Raw genomic sequence first — 15986 nt, 5'->3', positions numbered from 1 at the left:
AAAATCTCCACGACGCTCTGCTTCTTCTTCTTCACTCTCTCTCCCTCCCTTCCACTGTTCTCTCCTCCAGCTTCTCTCAACTCTTTTTAGAAAAATACATACCCCAGAGCAGAGAAGAGAAGAGAAGCCACGAAAGAAGACAATCTGATTTAGAGGATTAATTTTTTTCTTGAGGGAAAAGAAAAAAAAAACGAGATTTTTAATCTGGTCGTTGTGTAAAATTACACAGTGCGTATCTTCCGCACCAAGAACAACAACTACTCTATAAGGAAAAAAACAAAACAAAGGTTTCTTTTTTTTTTTTTTTTTCTTTCTCTTACTCTGTTCTTTTTTTTTCTCTTGATTGGGTGTTTCTTCCCCTTGATTTCTGGATTAATCTATGGGTGTTGGTCGGGTTTTTTCTCCAATTTTTCTGGGTTGTCCTTCGATTTCGATTTCTATGTTGCTTTGATCTTATCTAATATCGACTTACTTTGGATTCCTCGACCTGATTCTGATTCCATGTGTTCTCAATACTTTGCTCATAATTCGTGGATCTGTTTATGTAAAGTTTGAATCTTTTTTTTTTTTGTTTCAAATTCGAAACCCGTGATCTCAAGATCGTTTATTACAATCTCAGCTCAATCTTATTTATTCCTAAAGCTTTTAATTTTTTCAGTTTGTTTTGTTTTTTTTACAGGGATCTTAGATTTATAGCTAAAGAGAAAAGAAAATGTCGATGCCACTACAGCGTGGCATCTCTGGAGTACGAGTTTCTGATAGCAGTGATGATCTAAGAGACTCTCAAATGAAAGACAAAACTGATAAAGATGATTTGATTCGTGGTCGTTCTACTACAGCAGATTCCCCCCACTTAACCTTGAGGTTTCCTTTTGCTTTCCTCTTTACTAGTAACCACAACAAGCACGGCGGCGATAACGCTTTCCCTGCTGCTGATCCTTATACTGCAAGGACCAGACACAGATTGATGCTCATGTTTCTTAAGATCAGTTTGGTTCTTATTGTTGTTTTTGCTCTTGCTGGATCTTTCTGGTGGACCATTTCTATTTCCACTTCTTCCAGAGGTCATGTATATCACAACTATAGGAGGTTACAGGAGCAGCTTGTTTCTGACTTGTTGGATATTGAGGAGATTTCTCTTGGTCCTAATCGCTGGAAGGACTTGGATTATTGTAATATTGATGATTCTGAGAATTTTGTTCCTTGCTTTAATGCTTCTGAGAATCTTGCACTTGGTTACTCTAACGGTGATGAGATTGATCGCTTTTGTGGCCCTGGATCGAAGCAAGAATGTTTGGTTTTGCCACCGGTGAAATATCGTGTTCCTCTTAGGTGGCCCACTGGTAAAGATGTCATCTGGTTAGCTAATGTTAAGATTACTGCTCAAGAAGTTGTCTCTTCTGGTAGTATAACCAAGAGGTGATGGTTTGTTGCTTCTTTGGGTCTCTCTCTTTGCTTAAGTTTGACTTGTTCCATTGCTGAGCTTCGTTGTCTTTTTTTTGGCCTTTTTACAGAATGATGATGATGGAAGATGATCAGATATCTTTTCGTTCAGCATCTCTTATGTCTGATGAGGTTGAAGATTATTCCCATCAGATTGCTCAAATGATTGGGATTAAAAATGATAATTTCATAGAAGCTGGTGTAAGTCACACAACTGAAAGAGTTTATCTTTATCTTTATCTTTATCAGATCAGTTTCTTATTTGCTATTTTCTTCTTAATGTTGTCGTTTCAGGTGAGAACTATCTTGGATATTGGATGTGGTTATGGTAGCTTTGGGGCACATCTACTCTCCAAACAACTTTTAACCATGTGCATAGCAAATTACGAAGCCTCGGGTAGCCAAGTTCAGCTAACCCTCGAAAGGGGTCTCCCTGCAATGATTGGTTCTTTTATATCAAAGCAATTGCCGTATCCTTCTCTTTCCTTTGATATGTTGCATTGCTTAAGATGTGGCATTGATTGGGACCAGAAAGGTAACGATTTGATGAACACCCAACAATTTTTTCTCATTTCCTTTACCCAAGAATCTAGCGTTACAGTGATGTTAATATGCTTTGCAGATGGTCTTCTCCTTGTGGAAGTCGACAGGGTTCTTAAACCCGGAGGTTACTTTGTTTGGACATCTCCGCTCACAAACGCACGTAGCAAAGAGAATCTTAAAAGATGGAACTTTATTCATGATTTTGCTGAAAGCATCTGTTGGACTATTTTACCTCAGCAAGACGAGACAGTTGTCTGGAGAAAGACAATCAAAACCAAATGTTATAGTTCCCGGTCAGTGACGTTACAGAATCTGCATATGGATTACATTACATATATGGCTATTTTATCGTCTTCTAAATACGGATGCTTTTCCTATAAACAGGAAACCTGGGGTGGGGCCTTCTGTGTGTACCAAAGGGCACGACGTTGAGTCTCCTTATTACAGGCCACTTCAGATGTGTATTGGTGGAACACGTAGCCGGAGGTGGATTCCCATTGAAGGCAGGACAAGATGGCCTAGCCGATCTAACATGAACAAGACTGAACTTTCACTATATGGTTAGTCTCTCCTTTAGTTACACAATTGCTTCTGAATCCATATTTTATCTGCAGTTTTTGACTCTTGGGGTTGGTTTGTTCAGGTCTTCACCCTGAGGTGCTTGGAGAGGATGCTGAGAACTGGAAAATAACAGTAAGAGAATACTGGTCTCTCTTGTCTCCTCTGATATTCTCTGATCATCCCAAGAGACCAGGCGATGAAGATCCATCACCGCCTTACAACATGCTCAGAAACGTATTGGATATGAATGCTCAATACGGTGGTCTCAATGCCGCATTGTTGGAAGCAAAGAAATCAGTATGGGTCATGAACGTGGTCCCTACAGCTGGACCTAACCACCTCCCCATGATCCTTGACCGTGGCTTAGTCGGAGTTTTGCACGACTGGTGAGTTCAAAAGTCTTTGTTAGAAGCAACAAAACAAAATTTGGTCATGAATGTTTCTGAACATGATGAACATCTCTTTTTCTTCTTCAGGTGTGAGCCATTCCCGACTTACCCGAGAACATATGATCTGGTGCACGCAGACAATCTCTTGTCGCTTCAGACAGGTCAGCGCCGCCGAAGTCAATGTTCGCTCATGGCTATATTCACAGAGATTGACAGATTACTTCGTCCAGAGGTACAAAAGTTGTATACTTTTGGAAAGAAATATTATTATTATCGTTTCTTGAAGTGGTTCTAATGAAAGAACTTTGGTGGAAGCAGGGATGGGTGATCATCCGTGACACGGCGCTTCTGGTGGAAAAGGCGAGAGCGATGATAACGCAGTTGAAGTGGGAGGCTCGAGTGATAGAGGTTGAAAGCAGCAGTGAACAGAGACTTCTCATCTGCCAAAAGCCTTTGACCAAAAGACAACAGTCAATCTGAAGAAGAAGAAGAAGAAGAACATAGACACAGGTGTTTCTCTCCACTTTTTTATTTTTTGTTCCAAGCCCTCACAATTTTTGGAATCAATCAAAGCCTCGAAATTTGTGTTGGTGATACGGGGAAGAAAGGAGAAAGAGAATGAAAATATATATCCCGCCGGGGACGTAAGACCGCCGGTGAAATTTCTTTATCTGGTTTCGTGAGTTCCCATTTTACAGAATCTAGATTTTTTTTTTTTTNTTTTTTTTTTTTTTTTACTATATAACTTTGGTTCTATAACTTTTATTATACGACGAAAAGAATATGATTCATATTTGTGAAGAAGATGTTTATGAAATAAGTTGGAAAGCTTTCTGGTAAATTTGTCACTTTGTAAAACAGAATGAAACAGAACCAAATTAAAGAGAGTAAAACAGAATGAAACGAACCGGAAACATAAGCGTTAGAAAACACAAATTCACCCAAGAGAAACAGAACAGATGTTGTATTTCAAAGAATAGAGATGACTCTGTTTAAGCTATACAAATGTGAAGATATGGAATCGGGAGCTGCTATGGTGGAGATCTCTTTGCATTGGCCAATTCATAAGTTCCATACATAAAAAAATAAAATGAGATGTTCAATGTGATGGTGTCTCTGCAGCTGAAGTTTTCCTTAGCTGATGTTGGCTTCTTCTGCTTTTAGATCCACGTCCCTTTCCAATATGGCCTCGGTGGTGAGCGCTAGGGGAGGCTGATCCCACAGCTTTCTTGGTGGATGTTCTTTTGCGTCGATGGTGAAGAGAATCTCCGCCACCAAACGCAGCTCTCGCTACACTATCTTTGAGAACTTCCCTGGCTCGTTGTGGCTTAATGAGCTGCTTGTTTAGATAAACTAGCTTAGGGAGAAGGCCAGAGACAGTCTTGCGCAACTGGTCCTCACCGATATTGTTCTGAATCGGGTTTCCAAGAATGTTCAGAGCGACGAGAGAGTTGTAGTTGGCAACGAGCTGGCCTATTGCTTTGGTGGTGGCGATCTTGTTGAAGCTAAGATCAAGAACGATGAGTTTCAGCAATCTGTGTAAGCCTTCTACATTGCTGATCTTGTTCCCGGCGAGGTATAGTTCCTTGATTAGTGTACAGTTTGATAAACCTGATCAATAGCTCCTTTTGGTTAAGACAGGAAGCAAACAAGCATTGTATGGATTCTACTTAATGACTTCAATCTTACCTTGTCCTATGCGCGATATACGATTGTAACTGAGATCGAGCACTCTTAGGCGTGACAAATCTCTTAGTCCCTCGATAACACTGATCTTGTTCTTGGACAGGTTTAATGCGTGGAGTCCCTTTGGAAGCGATGCAGGGGTAATTTGAACTGCAATGAACAGAAGAATGTTAAGTAATCATCACACACGCACACAAACTTCAAAAAACTTGTAACCAAGAGTGTCTAACCTATGAAGTTGTTTGATAGATCAATGGACTTGAGGCTGGTGAAATGTGAGATGCTTGGGATCGCTTTCAAGCCTATGCTCGAGATGTGAGCCACGCTCGAGGATTTGCTCAGCGATTGGATTAGGCTGTTTGCATGCACTATAGCCTCCGTGACATTACCGGACTGAACCACATTTCGTGAGGGTGATCTCTCTGTATTAGGAGAAGTTGGGAAGCTGGCCAAGACATCCTTATCCTCGTTGTCTAGAAGAACTGTGGCTTCGATATCGAGGCCTCTTACCCACTCGTCCACTCGTTTCATCGAAGAGGATTCAGCAGAGAAGGCTACCCACTGATTATGACGAGGCCATAAGTTTGATGATTGGTTTGTGAACTCAGCGCAATTGTTTGTAGATTCTTCATCATGGCTCGATTGGTTGTGCTCAGCAAAGTCAGAGGTGTATCCAGACTGATGGTTCTTGTTCAAAGGCTGTGACTTTAGCGAAACACGGTGTTTGTGAAGGTTCCTATGGCTCCATAGGAACAGTTTCCACCAGAGCCGGCGGCTCCCAGAGGGAAGTATCTGCATGGATGAGTGTTTCTTGAGCATCACTCTATCTGCACTTCTATGAGACCTCACTGATTCATTACCAACCGGAACGGTCTCTCTTAGGTCATGGAGATCAGAACCTTGGAACCTGCCATTGAACTTGCTGAGAGTGGAGCAGGATCGTTTAAGCTTAGGAGAAGCTACCCAAGCCGTGGCTCTGCCTAATCCTGGATCACTAACGTGTCCACCTTCATCATCATCATCAGCATCATCATCACCATTGTCAGAAGTATCTGTAACTTCCTTGACAATCTCCTTGCTTTTAAGAGATTCAACGGCTCTGACTCGTTCTTGATCTTCGAATTTAGGAAACTCACGGTCTGTTGAATCCTTGTCGTCGCGTTCATCTTCGCCGTCATAAGACTCGTGCTTGATAGGACTGTCCTTGTCGTAGCCTGAGATGTTAGGCTCGTCATTCTCCAGAGGCTTCACTGGCTCCTCAAGCCTGATCTGAAGGATTCTTTGTGTTTTCGGTGGCAGAGGTTTTGAATTCCCCTGTTTCAGTAAACAGAACGAGTTCAACAACGCAAAAAAAAAAAAAAAAAATCGCCAAAAAACAAGAATACTAGATACGTTACCTTATGTTTCTTCCTATTGATCAATCCAGCAAAGCAGTGTAACATCTTCATTATCTGAAAACTAAGACTTAGCCGTAATCTATTGGAAGTTGCGAGAGCACCAAATCGATGACTATAGAAGAAAGAATGACGCCGGGAAAAAAGGAAACACTTCTTGATCCGACCAACGCCGAATCCGCGTATGTGTATGCCAGAGTTAAAGATCTCCCTACTTGTTTCTGTATGACCAATACAAACGACCACAGCCACTAAAACAGAGAAAAGAAACACAGAGGATAGAAGACGAAAGAGAGAGGAGGCCGGATGAAATTGAAATTGACGGGTTAAAGACACAACATGCAAGAGAGACACATGTGACTAAAATCTATGGTGTTTTCGCTAACTCTTAAAGACATAGAAAAAGATGTGTGTACGAATTTTATATTATTCCTTCTTCACTTTCAATTTTCAACCAAATAATATTTTTATTCATATACTTACGTTTCTAGAATTTTAATGTATTCCTCCAACTCTATGTGTTTTTTTTTTTTTTTTTTTGAATTTAGGATTAGTATGAATCCGCGGCTAATACACGGAGTTTCTTTTTAATATATTATTTTCCGTATGAATATGATAATGGTAGAATAATAATCTTAATGCATTGAGGAAACATGATTAGTTGGTGAGGAAATTTTTTTTTTTTAATTAAAAACAAATAAACAGAAAGATATGCGATTTTTCTAGGTTATGGTAAATGCTGCCTCAATCAGCGTTTTGAAAGTTTGAATATTAAAATACAAACTAATCCTTTTTGTTACAGAATTCGAACTAATCTAAGTGCATATCATCATTTGGATTAAACACATATATAGAAAGAAAATAAAAATATATATTTTCTACTATATATCTTACTACAAGATTTTTTAAAGTATTTATCAAAATTTATGTGTTGAATTTTTGTTAGAGATTTTGAAATAAATTCTGATGGATTATAAGTGGTAAGCATCAGGTCCGGTTTGTTGCGTCCGGTAGCCGCAAGTAACGGCGACCATCGAACTCTCTCCTGCTATGTAGTCCACCCAATCTCATATGGACACTCTCCTTGGCTCCACTCAATGGTAACCGTCGATGTCAGATATCTATGGATCCCACCCATCACACAAGCAGCTGTTTTGATGACGTGGTTATATATCAATTGGTCGAGACTATATCCAAGTAATGGTCCCTTATGTCGTGTCACATGCTCCTCAAGGACCAAAAACACTCTCTAATCAGTCAGTTTTGTTTTGGGTACAGAAATAAAAATACTACAACTCATTATTGCAATAATATAAAGTACTTTTAGGAGATTTATATATTATATGGTTTATGCAGTATACATTATACAGCCACACTTATTAATAATGATATCAGTGATAGCAACGTAAAATTACTGTAATTCCGATTTCGATTAAAGAAATGAAAATCAAGTTCCAGTTAATATATATATATATATATATATATATATATGAACTCCATTATTGTACGAGGACAAAAGAATCAGATACATTTAATTTACAAAATTAAATGTTAGTGCTTTTTTTGTTTTATAGGATTCCTCTTTCACTTTCTTGCGAACAAAAAACTCATGAAACTTGGCACATATCATTTCTTCACACAATTTCCACGAACTTATTAATTCAAAACAAACCCAAACGGTTGTAACTTGTAAGAAAATTACAAAGTGGACGTAAGCGATATAGGCCGATATATGAGGTTTAAATACATGTTGCCCTTGTTTTCGATTATACGTACGTGTCGTTACAAGTTACGTTAACATACAAAAGAAAATATCTCCATTTTGTTATATATGCATGTGTTATCCCCACAAATTAAATCTTATCAGAGTTTGGAGGAATGACGCAACTTATACTAAACAAAATTTAAAGAATGGGTCCAAACATAACGATACTTCCGACGACTTGCCCCATCGATTATTTTGGTTAAGAAATATTGTTTTTATTAAAAAAAAAAAAAAAAGGAGTCGTTCCCTCGTTAGGCCGTGAGGGAGACTGAAACGGTACCACACAGAGAAAAAGCATTACGATTTTGTTCATCTCTTCTATTGGGTCATAAGTTTGGGCTTTTAAAAGCCCATATTATCGTGCGCAGGTACATTAGCATATGGACTTCTCCACCTTACCTTTATTTTTGCCTAATCTTCTTTTTGATTATGTTGTTTCTATAGAAGCATAATAATGATTAATTTCATCTACATTTTATCTTAATATATTTTTTTCTAAAATATTTCAATTTACATTTATTGAAAACAAATATTACATATTTTTAATCTTTAATTAGCAAAACAAATGTAAGAAATATTGTTCATTTTACAGATAATATACCTCCTTTATCTTTCTTACAAAGACAAATATCTAGATATAATAAATTTAAATTTAATTAGTAAAACAAATGTAGATATATTGCTTTTTTTACAACAACAAAAATATATCTTTCTATCTCCTTTATTTTTTTTTCCTTTATTACAAACTTAGTTGTATCTTTTTTTTTTTCTTTCTTTCTAGTATAACTAGATCTGCGACTATACATAATTGGATTCAACAGTCCATATTTTATCACCAACCATATATTACATCTTTTTTTTATCAAAGCATCCCTTAATTCACATAAGAAACAAAGACCAAGAGAAATAGGAGATCAAAGTTATGGAGAACGAAAGAGAAAAACTCGTTTACTTGGCTAAGCTCGCCTGCCAAACTGAAAGATATGATGGTATACATGTTCTCACATATTTGTCCTTTACGAACAAAAATATCGTAGCATGTTTAGTTATGTTTCCGTGACTAAATAGAGTAATAGTATTGATATTTTTTTTTTTTTTTCAATTTAAATTGTCGTGGTAGATACGATAAAATCGATGAGAAAAGTATGCGAGTATGATATAGAGCTAAGCAAAGAGGAAATAGACCTATTAACAACTGGGTACAAGGAGGTGATGTTGACCAAGAGACATTCATTGAAAGTAATATCAACCATTGGAGAAATGGAAGACCTGAAAGGAAACGAGCAGAAAGTGAAATTGATCAAAGGAAAACAAGAAATGGTTAAAGATGAGTTTTTCAATGTTTGTAATGACATTTTGTTTCTCATCGATGCTCATCTCATCCCATCAACTACCAATGTGGAATCAATTATCTTTTTCCACAGAATGTAAGTCACATCCCATCACCATCATCATTTGATCTTCTTCTACTTTTTGTTTTTTGTTTTGTTTTTTTTGTTATCTATTTGTAAGTTTCTTGGTGTATACGTAGGAAAGGAGATTATTATCGATACATGACAGAGTTTGGTTCTGATGCTGAACGTAAAGAAACTGCTGACAATTCTCTTGAGGCATATAAGGTCATCATCACTCAAACGTGTTTTGTTATCCTTAACTTTTGTCTAATTTCTTCGATATGTAAGTTTGGAAAACAATGGTATGTATACTTTGTAGGTTGCAATGGAAATGGCAGAGAATAGTTTAGCACCCACTAATCTTGTTAGACTCGGTTTGGCTTTGAACTTCTCTGTGTTCAGTTACGATATACTTAATGCGACTGAAAGGTAATAATATACTAAACTTTTGCTTTATAAATTAATTAAGAGCGGTGTTTAGAAAATTTATCATGAAAATAATGTATACTTTTATTGCTTATTAATGTGAAAATGCATACTTTCTTAGAGCTAAGTAATAATAGTGATCATATAATATCATTTGAATATTCAGAGCATATAAATTAGCTAAACAAGCTTACGACGAAGCAGTCGCCGAACTCGATGGCCTTGATGACAAGCAAAAAGACAAAGAGATGAAAATTATCATAAATATGCTGAAATATAATCTTTCCGTGTGGACTTCAGATCACGATCACGATGGTAATATATACTGTACTTTTTAGTTTGGGATGAAAGTTTTCAATTTTATTTTTATGAAGAATACTAATTAACTAAAACTGAACTTTTGCAGAACATGATTCTGGAATCCCGAAAAACAAGAAAGACGAGTAGACCATGTCTTTTAGAACGATGAAGTCGATGAGGTTGGGGTATGAGATTAGACTCATGGCTTGTGATAATCTGGTTTGATATTTGTTTACAGAACTGATTTAGGAGTCTTCTTGTTAACTCCTATAAACGCTAATAAATACTATTCTGGTTTTAAAGTCTCCTATAGCTTTTTGTGCTATAGGCTTTTTTTTTTGGTGCTTTTGGTTAGATATGTTTTTATATCATATCTTAAATAATGTTGAACAAGTAATGCATTGGCTATGATTAACTTAGTAGTAAACAATAAAATCTAACGATGTATAGACAGACAAAGGTGGAATCAATCCCAAATCTCTTTTCAATTTCCATTGATTGATTCCTCATGATAAATTTTAAATAAAACAAAAACAAAAATCCATTATGAAAAAGTTCTTCCTCTATTGTAGTTTTATGAAGAAATAGTGAGTGGAGCAAAATTATTCATCTATCATTTTCATTTTATTCATAATTATTCCCACACAAACACAGTTTTAGTTAATCATTAACTAATTATACTTATACATCAACGTAAAAATATAAAGCATAACATACTTATTCCGAGTATATAAAAAGTACACACATGAAGGCCACGCACGTCAATACATGCAAAATTACATCTAAAAATACTGTACTCATAAGTTAGCTACCAACATATATCTACCAATTTGGTTTTAATTGGTTGTCCTCGTAACGTGTCCTAAACTCTAATTAAAATTAGGTTATCCATTAACATACTATAATATATACTCCCTCCCTCCGTTAAAAAATATAGGATGTTTAAGGTAAGGCACACATATTAAAATAGTTTAATTTTCCTTTAAAAAGTATTATATATATTTAAATTAAAAAAGATTCAACCAATAATAAAGAAGACTGCATATATAATGATTACATATTATTAAATATATATTAAAATTTATATGAAAAGTTACAACACATCTTATATTTTGAAACAACAAAAAAGGCTAAAACATCTTATATATTGAAACGGAGGGAGTATTATATAACCAAACGCTTAAACTGATAAAATGAACGTTTTTCTTTTTTCTCAAGATTTTCCAAATTAAGAAACGCTAAAATTCAAATAATTTATATGTAAAAATGTTTTTTTTTTCCTCTTCTTCGAGAGAATAGATTCAAGAAGACTCTTCAACTTTGACAAAGAAAAGACTCTTATTATAACCAAAATTGACGAATACTTTCTTCTGTCTTTGTCTAAGTCAAATACTTTTCGTTTTCCAGAAGAATAATAATTAAAAATTATATAGTTAAATACTCGAATTTAATTTCCCAACCTACACACTGTCACAACCTTATATGTTCACATTAAAGACTAACCCCCACGTGCCTCTCGACTTCGGGGTACAAAGATTTTTGTAATCACATTGATGCCATCTACTTTTTCTCACAAAATAAATAAGATTTGAATTGTACCACCACATTAACCCCCTCTCTATACTACATTAGGGTAACGTCGGGACACAACACATTTTTGCGCATAATTAACATTCAAATTCGTTTCTTCTCAAGAAATAATTCGAAAATATTTAATAATCAAGCAAAACTTGTAATACACATGGAAATCTTTTTGCCTTTACCACAAAATCAAATGACAAATGTACATGAGACTCGAGACTACAACTTGTATATACATGAATAAAGGACTAGTACTGTATTAATTTATTTACATCTGATGCGCGACTCCCCCTGTTATAACCACATTTTCAATTTTAGACACCTTCAATTTATTTAATACTACTACTTAATAAAATGAGCTGATTCGTAGAAATAAATTCCTCAACCAATACCAAAGAGAACCAAAACACAACATCAACTCAAAACTCCTTTTTCTTTCTTTTCTTTGTTGTATTCTCCTCTCACAAACATTTTTATTCTTCTGTAATGACAGGTTGCTTTAGCTTGTCCGAAGCAATAGAACGAACTTACAAGTCCGGTTTCAAAAGATCCGGTCTACGACCCGTAACCATCGATTTGAAAGACGGAACCATAGTCAACTTCTGGGTATCCAAAACCCGACCCGACTCCAAACCAAAACCCAACCTCCTCCTCATCCACGGCCTCGGAGCTACTGCCATCTGGCAATGGTACGACGTAGCTCGACGTCTCTCCCGTCATTTCAACCTCTACATCCCAGACCTCGTCTTCTTCGGCGGATCCTCAACAACCCGACCCGAAAGATCCGACATTTTTCAGGCCCAAACGCTCATGCGGGCCTTAGAAGCCCTATCCGTCAAAAAGTTCAGCCTCGTCGGTCTTAGCTACGGCGGGTTTGTCGGCTATCGGATGGCGTCTATGTTCGGAGACGCCGTGGAGAGGGTTGTGATATGCTGCGCCGCCGTTTGCGTTGAGGAGAAAGACATGAAAGCCGGCGTTTTCAAGGTGTCGGATCTTGACGAAGCTTCGAAGATTCTTGTTCCAGAGTCAGTGAAAAAGCTAAGGGAACTTATGGGTTACATCTTTTACAAACCAGCGTTGGCGAGACTGGTTCCTACTTGTCTCCTCCATGACTTCATCGAACATGTGAGCTACTTTTTCTTACTTTTTTACTTCTTGAATCGAATCATGTTACGACACGTGTTCAGATGTCTTAAAAAGAACCCTGGAGAAAGTTTCTATAATGGTGAAAAATCTAGTCAGTGCGAAGAATATGAGATTTTGAAACTTTTAAAGATTCTTTTAACTGTTTGTTTAAAGATAATGTAGTAATTATATTGTCAACTTGATTGGTCTTTCGTTTCTGATATTTTTTATTTATACGGTGGTGGGTTCATTAGATCTATCAACATAATTCCATATTTGGATCTTATAAAAATTTGTTTGGTAGTCCTTTGTTGAATACGATGAGATGGTCAAAAACGAGTAAACTTTAAATATTCGTAATTAGTGAAAAAAAAAATGTGAAATGAAACACGCATTGACCAAAGATAATATGGAAGAGAAGAGGGAGATGATCAAAGCCATACCAAAAGACAGAATAATCTCAGAGATTCCAAAGCTCACACAGGTTCTGTTCTTCTCCTTCACAAATTTGTCTTAAAAACTTCACTCATATAAATGTGTAAATTAATGGGGTTTAGTTTTTTTTTTCTAATTAATGGATATTGCAGCCAACATTGATCATATGGGGAGAGCATGATCAAGTGTTCCCATTGGATATGGGGAAGAGACTTGAGAAACATATAGGAGATAACGGAAGACTCGTAATCATCAAAAGAACTGGTCATATCTTTAACTTCGAAAGACCCAAAACGTTTGTCAAAATTCTCAAATCTTTTCTCATCGAGACTAAACAACAGATTCCTGTCTCTAATACAAGTGTTTGACTCCTTAAGTAATCCATCTCTGGTTTTGTTTTATCTTTCTCAATGTCCTTTAATTAACAAATGTATCATTTCCACATATTACCCCTTTATTAATTATTCGTAACAATATATGGCTCAAATCTTGAAATTTTAATTTCATTTCCAGTAGATAAATTTGCATCACATAGAAGATAACACCTAGAAAAAATAAAAGTTGGAATCTTTATTATCAGTTGTGATTTTAAACATTGGTGTCATGAGCATACAAAGTTTTTAACGCTTTTCTTGTCCCATAAAACCGATGTCCAAAAATTTGGTTAACAAGTAGAAAGAAGGAAGATATAAATTATGTACCAAAGAGAAAGATAAACAGCAGAGAGGAAGAAAACAACTCTGCAAATAAGAATCCCTCTCATAATGGCAAATTGATATGTGCCTCCAGAACAAAGCTAACAAGAATGGATCTTGCTGCTGAAAGAAGAGGCATCTTTTTTTTTTTTTTTATCTCCTATCAAACCCAAAACAAAAAACAAAAAGAACCCTAATTTCTTAATCTACCACCAATAATACTACCAACTGAACCAATTAAACGAGAGAACGAATCGACTTAAGAACTATCAAGAACACGATTTTGTTAACAGGGAAGAGCATTGGTATATATACTATGTAGAGGCCGCCACCAAGTTTCCTGGCTTCAGAAACCCTAGTTTTGCCTTTAGGTTTTTATGGGCTTTTTATATAAAGCCTGCCAAACTTGTAAGCCTGCTAACATATGAAGACAACTGAATGATTCTTTGGTTAAGCATACAGATATAAAGTCGACTGTATCTCTTGTGATGTATTTTTATATGATAAATCATCTGGTTTGTTAAACAAAGCTAAAGTATAATATTGTAGTCCTATTAAAACTCCTATTCTTGAAAATACACACGTAACCAATAACTAGATCACATTTAACTAAACACAAAAGAATCATACAACTGAAGCAAAGCTTGAGTCTTGGTCTCTTTGGGGTTCGGTTATCATCTAAATCGGATAACGATGCAAGATATGTCATCCTTACTGTTCCTTTTCAATGCTTCAGCTATTAGTTGCTTCGCTGCTTCCTTTGGATCTCTAACCTTCTTAACTACATCAACTGCTTCTTGATTTGTCATCACCTGTTCAATATAAGTTTCAACATATGTTAAATCTATTCACTTCAACAACAGCTTCCAGACTAATACATAAGTAAGTACTCTTTTAACCGCAATTCTTACCTTGGAAATACCATCACTAGCAAGAATAAGAAACTCTGTGTGACTGTCAATGGTAACATCCTTAATATCAGGCTCTGAATTCAGATATGCTTTGAGGTTTTTGTCCCCAAAGACACGAGACACAGCTAACAAACCGTTCACTCGAGGAACATCTCCTGTTCAATTCACAAATCATCCTTATATAAATATATTATAACAACTTCTTATACAAATAACAACAGATCATTAAAAAAGGCTCTTGTTGTTAACCTGGTCTGTTGGTTACAAATCCACCTTTACGCTCAATCATACTCCTCTCAGTATCATCATCAGGATCATGATCTACACTCAACTGTTTTGCTTTACCTCGACGAGAAACAATTGCTCGAGAATCACCAACATTAGCTATCCACAAAACTTTCCCATTAATCAAAATAGCAGTCACAGCTGTCGAACCACCACTATCTAACTCAGAACCAGCATCTGATAAAATCATTTGGTCTGTATTCTCATAAGCTTTTGCAATCACTCTTCGTGGATCAACCAAGAACTCTCCCTAGACAACACAATATGTTTATCTAATCATATCACACTAATCATAACACAAAACAACAAAAAGCAACAATCATAAAACTTACGTCTTTGAGGATGTTAGAGAAGAGATGCTTCTGCAAATAAGCAGGTACACTATCACCTTTATGACCATCAAAGATAGCAAAAAGGCCCAATTCATTGCCGTTGAGTTTGATAAACTTAGCAACGTGGTAATCCTCCATTGAATGATTAGACTTGCCTTTTGTCAAACTAAATCCATACTTGATTCCTCCTTCACCGTTTCTTCCTTTACCCGAGTTAGTCTTTTGTGCTACCACAGCCTAACATATTATTAACCAACGATCACAAAACAACAACAAAAATCTCAAAAAAAAAAAAAAAAAACCCAAATCTTATAAATTCCACAAAACCCAAATCTTAAAGTTTGCATTTTTTTACTTGTGTAGAAGAACGAGAGCAGCAAAACTTGGACATTTTATTGTGAAATTGAACAAAAACAATCTGCAAAATTTACGAGTATTGAGTTAATAAATGGCATAAAGAGACGAAATTGAAAGAGAGAAATGGAGTAGAAGTTTTAGAAGTAAACCCTAAAGTTGATCAGAATTGGAGAGAAGAAGCTTTCGATCTCCTTCGTTAATGTCGTTTTCTTGAGAGAAATGTTTATATCCACTGAAAATTTTATTTGTATAGTATCCTCTGTTTCTGTTCTGTTCTGGTTTAGGTTGTTTATTCATGAATTATTATTTTTAATTCACACCAAAATCTAACGTTATTAACTCTTTTTTTTTTTTTTTTTTTTTT

At 35.9% G+C, this 15986-nt stretch overlaps 5 protein-coding genes across 6 annotated transcripts; 3 read left to right on the top strand and 2 right to left on the bottom strand.

Moving 5' to 3' along the window:
- Window positions 1–3737, top strand: LOC104713505 (probable pectin methyltransferase QUA2). 2 transcript variants are annotated; one of them, XM_010430644.2, is made up of 9 exons: window positions 1–287; window positions 680–1419; window positions 1515–1644; window positions 1738–1978; window positions 2066–2279; window positions 2371–2546; window positions 2630–2933; window positions 3024–3168; window positions 3255–3737. In XM_010430644.2, the coding sequence occupies exons 2-9, from the start codon at window positions 713–715 to the stop codon at window positions 3414–3416; spliced, it is 2079 nt and encodes a 692-aa protein (XP_010428946.1). In that variant the 5' UTR covers window positions 1–287; window positions 680–712; the 3' UTR covers window positions 3417–3737. The 2 variants fall into 2 exon arrangements, with proteins under 2 accessions (XP_010428946.1, XP_019085060.1); XM_019229515.1 differs by lacking the exon at window positions 1–287 and adding an exon at window positions 306–544.
- LOC104713504 lies at window positions 3853–6460 on the bottom strand. The gene is made up of 4 exons (XM_010430643.2): window positions 6020–6460; window positions 4853–5936; window positions 4626–4772; window positions 3853–4547 (listed from the first exon to the last, which is right to left on the bottom strand). The coding sequence occupies exons 1-4, from the start codon at window positions 6068–6070 to the stop codon at window positions 4036–4038; spliced, it is 1794 nt and encodes a 597-aa protein (XP_010428945.1). The 5' UTR covers window positions 6071–6460; the 3' UTR covers window positions 3853–4035.
- LOC104713503 (14-3-3-like protein GF14 epsilon) lies at window positions 8554–10315 on the top strand. Its single transcript, XM_010430642.2, has 6 exons — window positions 8554–8770; window positions 8902–9208; window positions 9313–9400; window positions 9495–9604; window positions 9768–9916; window positions 10008–10315. The coding sequence occupies exons 1-6, from the start codon at window positions 8704–8706 to the stop codon at window positions 10046–10048; spliced, it is 762 nt and encodes a 253-aa protein (XP_010428944.1). The 5' UTR covers window positions 8554–8703; the 3' UTR covers window positions 10049–10315.
- On the top strand, window positions 11656–13516 carry LOC104713502 (uncharacterized hydrolase YugF). The gene is made up of 3 exons (XM_010430641.2): window positions 11656–12605; window positions 12997–13091; window positions 13195–13516. Exons 1-3 carry the CDS (start codon window positions 11969–11971, stop codon window positions 13408–13410), a joined length of 948 nt encoding a protein of 315 aa, XP_010428943.1. The 5' UTR covers window positions 11656–11968; the 3' UTR covers window positions 13411–13516.
- LOC104713501 (probable protein phosphatase 2C 17) lies at window positions 14203–15895 on the bottom strand. The gene is made up of 6 exons (XM_010430640.2): window positions 15772–15895; window positions 15621–15683; window positions 15266–15502; window positions 14898–15183; window positions 14649–14803; window positions 14203–14549 (listed from the first exon to the last, which is right to left on the bottom strand). Exons 2-6 carry the CDS (start codon window positions 15654–15656, stop codon window positions 14412–14414), a joined length of 852 nt encoding a protein of 283 aa, XP_010428942.1. The 5' UTR covers window positions 15657–15683; window positions 15772–15895; the 3' UTR covers window positions 14203–14411.

This window comes from Camelina sativa, chromosome 9 (assembly GCF_000633955.1).
Source record: "Camelina sativa cultivar DH55 chromosome 9, Cs, whole genome shotgun sequence".
Lineage (NCBI taxonomy): Eukaryota > Viridiplantae > Streptophyta > Magnoliopsida > Brassicales > Brassicaceae > Camelina > Camelina sativa.
This window is presented reverse-complemented; position numbering and strand designations above follow the sequence as displayed.

What these genes read in the sequence shown, in the direction of transcription:
- LOC104713504 (XM_010430643.2), bottom strand. Translation starts at nt 6,070, where the DNA reads ATGAAGATGTTACACTGCTTTGCTGGATTGATCAATAGGAAGAAACAT. An exon ending in TCTATCAAACAACTTCATAG is followed by an intron (nt 4,773 to 4,852) that starts GTTAGACACTCT and finishes TGTTCATTGCAG; the next exon opens with TTCAAATTACCCCTGCATCG. An exon ending in TATATCGCGCATAGGACAAG is followed by an intron (nt 4,548 to 4,625) that starts GTAAGATTGAAG and finishes GCTATTGATCAG; the next exon opens with GTTTATCAAACTGTACACTA.
- LOC104713503 (XM_010430642.2), top strand. Translation starts at nt 8,704, where the DNA reads ATGGAGAACGAAAGAGAAAAACTCGTTTACTTGGCTAAGCTCGCCTGC. An exon ending in ATTATCTTTTTCCACAGAAT is followed by an intron (nt 9,209 to 9,312) that starts GTAAGTCACATC and finishes GTGTATACGTAG; the next exon opens with GAAAGGAGATTATTATCGAT. An exon ending in ATTCTCTTGAGGCATATAAG is followed by an intron (nt 9,401 to 9,494) that starts GTCATCATCACT and finishes TATACTTTGTAG; the next exon opens with GTTGCAATGGAAATGGCAGA.
- LOC104713502 (XM_010430641.2), top strand. Translation starts at nt 11,969, where the DNA reads ATGACAGGTTGCTTTAGCTTGTCCGAAGCAATAGAACGAACTTACAAG. An exon ending in CCTCCATGACTTCATCGAAC is followed by an intron (nt 12,606 to 12,996) that starts ATGTGAGCTACT and finishes GTGAAATGAAAC; the next exon opens with ACGCATTGACCAAAGATAAT. An exon ending in AGATTCCAAAGCTCACACAG is followed by an intron (nt 13,092 to 13,194) that starts GTTCTGTTCTTC and finishes TGGATATTGCAG; the next exon opens with CCAACATTGATCATATGGGG.
- LOC104713501 (XM_010430640.2), bottom strand. Translation starts at nt 15,656, where the DNA reads ATGTCCAAGTTTTGCTGCTCTCGTTCTTCTACACAA. An exon ending in GCTCTCGTTCTTCTACACAA is followed by an intron (nt 15,503 to 15,620) that starts GTAAAAAAATGC and finishes ATAATATGTTAG; the next exon opens with GCTGTGGTAGCACAAAAGAC. An exon ending in TCTCTAACATCCTCAAAGAC is followed by an intron (nt 15,184 to 15,265) that starts GTAAGTTTTATG and finishes TGTGTTGTCTAG; the next exon opens with GGAGAGTTCTTGGTTGATCC.
- LOC104713505 (XM_010430644.2), top strand. Translation starts at nt 713, where the DNA reads ATGTCGATGCCACTACAGCGTGGCATCTCTGGAGTACGAGTTTCTGAT. An exon ending in TCTGGTAGTATAACCAAGAG is followed by an intron (nt 1,420 to 1,514) that starts GTGATGGTTTGT and finishes GCCTTTTTACAG; the next exon opens with AATGATGATGATGGAAGATG. An exon ending in GACTGAACTTTCACTATATG is followed by an intron (nt 2,547 to 2,629) that starts GTTAGTCTCTCC and finishes TGGTTTGTTCAG; the next exon opens with GTCTTCACCCTGAGGTGCTT.